This window comes from Hakea prostrata, chromosome 7, assembly GCF_041222555.1.
Source record: "Hakea prostrata isolate BN-2017 chromosome 7, UWA_Hpros_2, whole genome shotgun sequence".
NCBI lineage: Eukaryota > Viridiplantae > Streptophyta > Magnoliopsida > Proteales > Proteaceae > Hakea > Hakea prostrata.
In genome coordinates this window covers 5808764-5818986 of record NC_142606.1, presented here as the reverse complement: position 1 = coordinate 5818986, position 10223 = coordinate 5808764, and the positions used below count along the sequence as shown (strand labels likewise).

Genomic DNA, 10223 nt, shown 5'->3' with positions numbered 1-10223 from the left:
AATGCCATTGACCAAGAGCATCGACCAAGCATGCTGCTGAACTGTGTCCTTCGCCGTTTTGACCCGTTCGACCCTTGATTTCCCGATTTCTTCTCTAATCTCTCATTTATGTTTGTTTAGGGTCTTAACACTATTATTGGATCATTCTTTTGTGACTCTTGGATCATCATCAACTCAACTTAAGGTAAGGATGGTTATCGCCATAAATACATAGGCTATGTACTTATGCCTTGATATTCATAACTTAGCGAACATAGTTTCTTTATTTCTTTTGGATATCATAGGACTACTGTACATGCTTTAGAATAGTAACATTGTGTTTATATATGTTCTTGTTATAATGATTAGTCATTCTTGTTACTTATATATATGATGAATCATTTCGATGTTATGATTTAACTTCTATTATGATAATGTATGAATTATTTATGGTATGATGGACTTGAGCATGTGATTGCTTAGGTATAATTTGGAATTGGGAAGCGTCCTATTGACGCTTCTGTCCTTGGGCATCGGAGGGATTAGTATGGGATGTTCTCCGAAGGTGCCCTTCGACACTTTTTTGGATTATTGGATGACATGCATAGGGCTTGTCTAGTGGTATTTGGCTAGGATGTCCCTGTCGTATCAGACCCGAATCAGAAGAGCATTGAGATCGAACGACACGTGGTAGGGTATGGTTTGATGGGCGCTCAAGATTGGTAACTAACCCGTGAGAGGACATAAACCATACTACGGATACCCGAAAGGGGTCATTTATTGGTAGGGTTGCAAATGGATAGACTTGGGCTCACGGGCGCTCGAAGATCGGTGGGTCATATCCGTGAGAGGACGTGAGAGCTTCCCGTCTACTATTTGTGGATGACCAACAGGGTTGGTGAGTCTGGTGGGTAATATCTGTGACTCTAGTGTGAAGGATACCAAAAAGGATCCCAGGATGGGAGGAATGGACATATCTGGATCTGACATGATATGACTGAGTAGATGACTTGCATTGGGCTAGGCTTTACCTTGACATGCGCCAATACTTAGACCAAATGGTGATGTGAGAGAGCGGTGACCGAAACCCCAGCCATGGATTGTTCCGAGAGGGATGCAGGACCCAATTCCCTCCTGGTGTTGAGTGACTGAGACTTACCTAAAGAAGTATGGTGCTATGACTTAAAGCATGTCTACCTTAGAGACTAGCATTCATAGAGTTAGAATCATACTTGCATCATGTGTTTCATATCATATTGCGTCATGTTATGTTTTGTATCATATGGCTTATGTTTTTTGGAATACCTGCCTTGCTGAGTTCTTTTGAAATCACTCCTTTTTGCAACATCTTTTGTTAGACTCTATTGCAGGTACTACTACTGTTGACTATGACAGTCAACACTCTGAAGATCAAGTTGATGACTCGTACCACACTGGTTACGGTGAACACGTTGATAAAGACTAGCAGTCCGAGATTGAGACTTATTTGGAGCAGTTCGGTTTTGCACTTGGGTGCTAGGGATGGGATATTGTTTCATTCTCTTTTTAACCTTTTATTTGATTTGTTGAGACTGTAGTTTAGTTTGTTCCCTTGTCACTTTGGGAACCGGTTGTAACCCTTATTTTTATTCAATCTACCTTTCGTTAATGTTGTAGAGGGAATTTCCCCCTTCTTTCCGCTTTTTGACTATGTATTTTATTGGTATCTTTTCTGCACTTTGATGTTCTTTTGTGATCCTTCTGAGGTCCTTTATTGACTTTTATTATTAAAGTAATTGAATACAAAGATTTGTTCTTGCTTTTGATTATGTTATTGTGCTAAGTGGCTATGATCGTTCCTAAACTTGATCGGCGGGACCGTGAATCACTCCCCCGGGTAATCCAGATAGGATACCCCTTGGGTGGATGTGACACTCACCCTGGTGGTCTCTTGTCCAGTTCTGTCCAAGGACTTCCTCTGGTCTGTAACCAGTTGCCATCTCTAGCAGTAACTAGCAGTAACAAGAAGAACACCTTTTGAAGGACCAGGTCCAGATTCGATGCCTCAATCGTGCGCCTTCAGTTCACCACATACTATTGTGGTTGAAGGACGCCCCATGCTTGAAATCAGAGGACTCTTGGCGGCAGGTACTAAGAGAGATATCCAATGCTTTGTAGATTGAGAGCTAGGGTTTCCAAATGTGAACAGCCAACGATTTCTTTATTTGAATTCTTCTTCTTCGTAATCGTTGTTTAAGAAGAAGACAAGGGAAAAAGAATCTGTCCCGACTGAAACCGATCTTCCATAGGTTCTACTTCAATTCTATAACTTGACGTTGGAAGAGTGCTTGAAAGAACATGTTGTAACGTTTCTCCCATACGATATCATGCTGAGATTCTTTTTTCCAAAGAAGACATCATAATGCTTCAAGATTGTTAGGGTTAGGGTTTAAGCATGTGGTTGTTTAAAGCATTACACCCTGAGTATCTAGATTGGAATACCCAGACCGCTAATTCCAACTAGTATTTATAGAATAAATACTGAGTTCTATTAGTAATTGGACTCTCCTACAAAGGCCCATTACACCGTTAGATCGTAACTAATCTGATGTCTCGTATTAGAACATAAGTTGAGTATGACTCAAATACCTCAACAATAAAGTTGGGTATGACAATAAAGTTGGGAAATGAGAAAAGATTCAATCTACTTAAGCTCGCAATTGATACATGGCTGATCAAAATTGAAGAATCTTCAGTTTGTAATCAACAAAATGAAGAAAAAAATGGCAATGTGGAAGGCCACAAGTCTTTCTTTCGCTGGAAGTGGGGTACTGCTACAATCCGTACTACAAGCACAATATATCATATGCAGTGTTTCAAATTTCCAAAGACTCTGTGCGAAAAAATTGATTCCCTATGCCAAAAATTCTGGCTAGGAGACCCAACAAAGCAAAGGCAACTAACACTCATCTCCTGGGACCAATGTTGTCAATCAAAAGAAAATGGAGGGTTGGGGTTCAAGAAAATGGAATAACTTAATAAGGCCCTATTACTTAAGCAAGGTTGGAGAATGCTCAAAAATCCAGATGCATTGTGGGTACAAACTTTAAAAGTGAAATACTTTTCAAACGCTACACCGTTCAACCCTAAAGTTAAAAAAAAAAAAAGGGATCGTGGGTTTGGAATAGCATTTGCGGATGCTTACCCACCCTTGAGAAAATGGTCTGGAGAAAGATAGGAAATGGAAAAAATACATCGTTTTGGTTTGATCCTTGGATAAGAAATTCGTCTTTTCGATCCTACTCACCACTGGACACAGAGCTCTGCCAAAGGAATTCAACAGTGGCACAAACTGCAACCAATCTCAACACTCGACACAGGGAGTTACCTTTTCCTCAAACTTTTCATTTTTATGCAATTTCCAATATAATATTGTCTAATGAGTCTGATGCTTGGATATCTCTTGTTTCAAGCAATGGAGATTTCTCTGCCGAACTGGCAAGGAAAACCATATCACAAACAATAGAAATTCCAACATCTTCGAAAATCAAAAGATGGTGGAAATTTTTCTGGAATTTACCCCTACATCCGAAATTCAAAACCTTTTTTTGGCGTCTTTTAAACTTGGGGCTACCAGTCAAAGAAATCCTCACTAAATGGATGCCAATGGATCCAACTTGTGAACTCTGTGGAAAAAGTCCAAAAACTTTGTGGCACGTGTTCATCTCTTGTGATTGGACAAAAAGAATCTGGGCAGCTGGTCCCTTAGGGTTAAGAACTGAAAGATGGATTTATTCATCTTTCATGGATCTGTGCTGCTCTTTCTTTCTAGACAATGGAATTGATAGAGGAAAAAAAAATGGATGGTGTTTGTCTTTATAATAACCTCTTACTTCACCTGGAAAGAAAGAAACAACAAAACTTTTAACAAAATCATTCCCAACCCCAATAAACTGTTACACAACACTTTAATATGGATCCATGATTTACAGCTTTCTGTAAGTAATGTTGTGCAAACAACAAACAACAGGACTCCTGTCACAATTGATAAACCATCTACTTGCTTGCGTACAAATATATCTAACCTGAATCCTTTATCTTTCATGATTTGTGTAGGGGCATACAATCCAGTATTAAAAAGCACAGGATGGAGCGTTGGACTATTTTGGAAGGGAGAGCTCCTGTATGTTTGTACCGGCAGCTCAGGGAAGGGTGACATAGTGGAAGCCACGCTTGTTGGGATGAAACATGGAATAGATCAAGCAAAGAAAATGAATATACAACTAGAGGAAATATGGTCCAATGAACAAGGAGTGATAGATCTACTCTCATCACGGAATCACAACAAATGGATAATAACATATGTCCCGATTTTGGTGGATATTATATGTAATATTAAACATATCAACCCCAAGGCTCCACTCCAGGACGTCCAACACTCCAGCAATGGTTTAATCATTTTGCATTTACAGCATCAGTAGATTATCCACAAACATTTTCTGTATTAGATTTGAACAAACTATGTCTTTGCTACAATAATTAATAGAATCTTTCTTTAGCATAAAAAAAAAAAAAAAAAAAAAAAAAAAAAAAAAAAACTTGAGTACCTCATCATAAGTTGGGTATGACTCAAATACCTCTACAGCTTTAATCACCTCTTTTTAACAAAATCAACCCAGCAGGACTTTCGGTCGCTGCCATGCTCCAAATGTGCCTCATGAGAGAAGCTTGATTCTGTGAATGTAGATCATAGAGACCCAGCCCACCCTCCTCCTTTGGGGAACAAACAACCCGCCAAGCTACCTTGTATGATCCTCTTTCAGCAGTTCCAAACAAATCATAGGAAAAAGAAAGCAGGTATTAGGTTTTCTTGCCTAACAGCCTAAGATTCTTGACCTCCACAACGGAGAATGAACACTACCAGCGACCACAAATTGATAAAGATCAATCAACCAACTTATCAGACAGAGGGTTAATTCTCAAAAACCAATAAATCCCACACCAAAGCAATAAGACCACTCTCTAGATTAATCAATCAACCTCTCAGACAAAAGTTGACTCAAATTTTTTAAAACCAGCAACTCCCAAGCCACAGCAATAAGACCACTTCTCCACCATCACATAACCCTAACAAGAACCTGCACAAGGAGAATAAATATTAATTATTCCTATGCCAACTGAACAGAGGTAAGCTTTCCCAACCCTCAGCCCCCTCTTCAGAAATGCTCAACAGTTAACATTTTTCCTCCTGTCTTAGAAAAGACATAGTGTTGTTGGATTAATATATCTATAAAGACTTTACACCATAAATGAATTGTCAGACTGTCTCATTAGGAGGGTTTTGCTACACAGTGTCTGGTGTGTGTTGATGGGAATTTGGATCCACTGCTGCTTTTGTAGATGTTTTACAAAGTCATCTTATATTACTAAATTTCTTCTTATTGTCTTTTGAAAAGTTGTGTCCAATTAACTTTTAGGAAAATGTCATCAACAGAATCTCAATACTGACTTGCACAATGGATTTAAGTTTGGCAATATTTATTTGCATGCCGTTTAATTCATTATGCGATTTTGGATAGTTGATAGTTGTATACACAATCAAGAGAACTTTCAGAAGAAAGTTATTTTGTTTATAGACAACACTAGTGATTCATAATAAACTTGCTTAGATATCACAAAGCAATATCATTCTTCTCTACTGTTTGTAGGATGTATTAACATGGGGAAAAAAAGAGAAAATGAATGATTACCTACATATTTGCAGTAAATGATCCCCACAAACAATGCGGTACTGAATCTTATCTTACTACAAGAAGCAAACAATTTTCTGTTAGAAGAGGGGACCCGGATATGTTACATTTTCTGCTTTCATTACATAAGAATGAAAACAACATTACAGTCCCAGATGCATCACTAGAAGCACTAGTCACACTTCAACTTTCTATTCCATTGGTCAACATAGCTCCAGATGAATCACCAGAAGAAGCAGCTGCAGTTGAAGATCCATGTATTTCATGGCCTAGTCCTAGTTAGGGGATATTAATTGGCCTCGCACTTTCCCAACCAGGCTGAGATGGGGGAGGAATCTGAATGTCCAAATTCCCCTCCAGCATGTCAATCACTTTCCTCATTGAGGGTCGCCTAGACTGATTGAACTGAATGCACCATAAGCCTGTTACCTCCATTCTTCTTGCCATCTCCTCTTCTTCAATCCCATGGCACTCGTGCCACTTTGTGCCGCCACCATCACCATTCATCACATGGTGTTTATAAACCCACTCAGGGAAGTACATCTCGCTTGATCTACTTTCATCACAATTATAATTTCTCCTCTTCCCCACCATTTCCAGTAATACCATCCCAAAGCTATAAACATCAGACTTATCAGTCACCGGACCACAACTTTTCCACCACATTTCTGGTGGAGCATATCCTGGAGTCCCTGCCCCATGTGCAAGTGAAGCATGACTTTTCTCTTTATTCAAAGCTTGTGCCAATCCAAAGTCTGCAACCTTAGGCTGAAACTTGTCGTCCAAAAGGATGTTATGAGGCTTGATGTCACAATGTAAAATCCTAGTTTGGCATTCTTCATGAAGGTACGCTATCCCCTTTGCTGTTCCAGTTGCAATTTCAATAAGTTGACTCCACCTCAACTTTTCAACAGCACCCTCAGCTCTACCATGAATGAACTTCTCAAGGGATCCATTCTTCATGAACTCATACACAAGAGCCTGCTTTGATTGCTCAAAGCTGTAGCCAAGAAGCCGAACAAGATGATTGTGGTGGATTTTCCCAATGGTGAGTACCTCATTGAGGAACTGAACCTCACTATGATCAGTCTCATCAATCAATTTAACAGCAATGGGGAAACCATTGGGAAGTTCTCCTTTAAACACAGAGCCAAAGCCACCCTGTCCCAGCTTGTGATTGAAGTTGGAGGTGTATTTCTTGATCTGTTTAAAAGAGAACCTTGTTGGCCTTCCTGATATATAGTTGTGCAAGAAAGTCTCTATAGAAGCCGGAGTCGTGTAATCTGCATTAAGGTAACGATTCAGAACCTGCTCATCTTGGACCCTTAAGAGTCTTCTCCTCTGTTTGTTCCTTCGGTTAATATAAACATAAAGCATAGATGCAGCAACAAACAATCCACATCCAAGCCCAATACCTACCCACAAGAGAAAGAAAAAAGTAAATTAAAACCACATAAATAAACCCAAAATGGCGTTCCCACTCTGGTTGAGTAGCTGAAGGTCGTCAGCCTGATACTACACACAAGGATTTTTAAACAGAAGACAGCATGCAAATCTCTCTTACCTAAACCCATGAACAATGGCAGAAACCAATTCTTCTGTCGATGCTGGTACTCCCCATCATCAACTTTTATATATTGCCCTTTTATGAAAAAATTATAAGCAAAATAGAGAAGTTATTAATGACGACCTGAAAACAAAACAGTATAGTATTTGGAGTTAAGTCAGTTGTTCGAGTTATTAATTACCGTCGGAGCAATTTTTTGGATGAACCCCGTCGGGACAGAAACAAACCTCTTGGCCTCTTGTTCTGTTTTGGTCGAGATAACCACACCTTCCATCATCTTTCTCTTGGCAAGAATTGCAATTGTCATCCCATACAACCGTGGAACCCTGCTGAAGCTCCATTCTAAGATTGCCGACCGCTGTTATGTTGTTCAAGATCTTGACAGGTACAATGGCTTTATAAACTCTGCAGTTGGAGACCTGATCCAAGTAACCGTCATAATAATAACACAAGTTTGTAGTCCGGCCGCACTCCAAACATGGAGACTCTGTGAGCTTCTTCAAGCTCTCTGTATCAGGTTGCTGAGAGCAATTGAAAAAAGTGACGATCCGAGAGTTGTCGGAATCGGAATCATAATGGATGGCTCCTGTAATGGACCACTTCATCGAATTTGCGGTTTGACCGGAGAAATCAGGGATTGGACCGCAACCCAGAAGAGCGACATCGACGATCTTGACTGAATTATTGGAGTAGACTTGGCGGGTGAGGTTTTCCAGGAGCTTGTATTTGTATCTGGGGCTCTCGTCGTCGGTGAAGAACACGGTTCCGTTGTCGCAGTGAGTGGTTACATATGCACCACGGCACATTGCGTTGAGCCCGAACGGGAATCGAACGATTGATTCTCCGCAGGTGGATGGGGAACACCGGGAATAGTCGGGCGAGACGATTGAACTATTACTATAAGAAGAAGAAGAGACAACCCGGATGTTACAAGTAATATTGACAGCTGCAAAGAGGAAGATTGGAAACTGCAGAAAGAAGAAACGGAGGTGAAATTTCTGGTGTCTCCAAATCATCATCTCTTTGTTGCCTAAGACGGTATCTGCTGCTAGAATCCCTACTGCAATTTCTTCCTCCTAATCAGTTAACTAATAAGGCTTTCTCCCTCAAGTTTCAACCCTAATAATAGCCAGAAAGAGAGTGAAGCGAATTCACGGCCATATTTCTTCTTAACCCTCCTCTCACAGGTTCAAAGTCTAACAATTCTTCAATTGTCATTTGAAAGTTGAAACCAAGATGGTAGATGGGTAGGTGGAGCTTCAATTGGCCGCAGCGTCTCTGTATCCGGGACGTCATACGAGGGGGTCAACTATCAACCGTCATATGTCAATCGATCGTGGGCGGATTTTACTTCAACCTGCGCATTTAAAGTGAACATTTTCAGATGTCGGATGAAATCGATCTCGATCACCAAAATTTAATGCTTAAGATTTCAATCTTGACTGAGGATTTGGATCTAGTGACCGAAATCTCACTTAAAAGTCATGCCCAAACAATTTTGAGAGAAAATTTGTCAATGTGGGTTTGGTAGAGTGGTAAGATTTATAATTTTCAGCGGAGAGGTCATGGGTTCGACCTTGCGACTGACAAAGCCCCCTCTAGGATGTAATCAAGGTGTGCCAAGCTAGCCCAGGAATTCAGATCATTTACCTTTGCAATGTTCTGCTATTGACAAGTCACATTTGTAAGTCTTACAATCATCTTCCTCATCATGCTCTGCAAACACCCAAAAAAAGAAGGGAAATGATAACATTATACCATAGAAAGAAATTGAGGCAAAATATCCTTGAAACAAGGGAATATTTCACCCGTTCAGCATTCACCTAGGGGTATCAACGGTGCGATTTCGGGCGGTTTCAGGCTGAAAAACACCTAGCCCAACATGGCCCATTAGCAAAATAACGGTTTCGGGCCGGTTTGGGTTCGGTGCAGTTTGGGTTCGGGCTAACTAACGGTTTAGGCTAACAGTTTAAATTCAAGTTGACTAACGGTTTATGGTGTGTAAGAAAAAGAACAAGAAGAAACAATTGAGCATCCCAAAACAAAAGCGGAAAATTATATGGAAAGCAAAGTTGCTATTGGTCAATTTCCATTAAAAAAACCCCACCCATCTATAGAAATCAAGAACCTAGATATTGTGCCAACCTAAGAAGTTTGGAGAAATGGGGTTTCGGGATTTTCATTGTTTCAATAGAGCCCTCCTTGCTAAACAGAGTTGGCGTCTTCTTCTTAACCCAAACTCATTATGGGCAAGAGTTGTCAAGGACAAATATTTCAAGAATTGCTCTATTCTTGAAGCCCGTCACAAAAAGGGGTGAATCTTGGGGGTGGCATAGTGTTCTAAGTGGAAGAGACTTATTACAAAAGGGGTTGTTGCGCAGAGTAGGAAATGGATTAAACACCCTTATTTATAATGACCCTTCGCTCCCTTCTCTACCATCGAAACAGGTAATGTCTCCCCCTTTGGTTCAGGGAATTGAATTTGTTCATGATTTAATTAATTGGGAGAATCTCTGCTGGAAAGAGAGGTTAATTACCTCTCTTGTCTCTCTTCAAGAAAAAATAGCAATTCTTTCACCTCTTGCCCCTGACTCTTGGTTTTGGAGTTTGACAAAGACTGGGAAGTTTTCTGTTGGCTCGGCTTATCATTTGGCTAGCCAACTTTCAACAAATTCCCCTTCTCAGGCATTAACACCATCTTTTTGGAATGATATTTGGAAAATTCACACTTTTCCAAAAATCAGAAACTTTATTTGGAAATTGGGTCATGGGGCTGTTGCTCTTAACCAACCTCTTTTCCACCGAAAAAGTTCTCATACACCATATTGTTATATTTGTTGTAAAGATTTTTGAAACAATTGCTCATGCGTTATTTTTCTGCGACCATGCAAAAGCATGTTGGAAATTCTCTCCATTGAGAATAGATGTGCTGGATTTTTCTGGTAATT

The 10223-nt window shown here is 40.1% G+C and overlaps 1 protein-coding gene across 1 annotated transcript; it reads right to left on the bottom strand.

Moving 5' to 3' along the window:
- Positions 1 to 5655: 5655 nt before the first annotated feature.
- Positions 5656 to 8590, bottom strand: LOC149009281 (LEAF RUST 10 DISEASE-RESISTANCE LOCUS RECEPTOR-LIKE PROTEIN KINASE-like 2.5). The gene is made up of 3 exons (XM_089164437.1): positions 7457 to 8590; positions 7273 to 7350; positions 5656 to 7123 (listed from the first exon to the last, which is right to left on the bottom strand). The coding sequence occupies exons 1-3, from the start codon at positions 8292 to 8294 to the stop codon at positions 5988 to 5990; spliced, it is 2052 nt and encodes a 683-aa protein (XP_089020563.1). The 5' UTR covers positions 8295 to 8590; the 3' UTR covers positions 5656 to 5987.
- Between the last annotated feature and the right edge of the window lie 1633 nt (positions 8591 to 10223).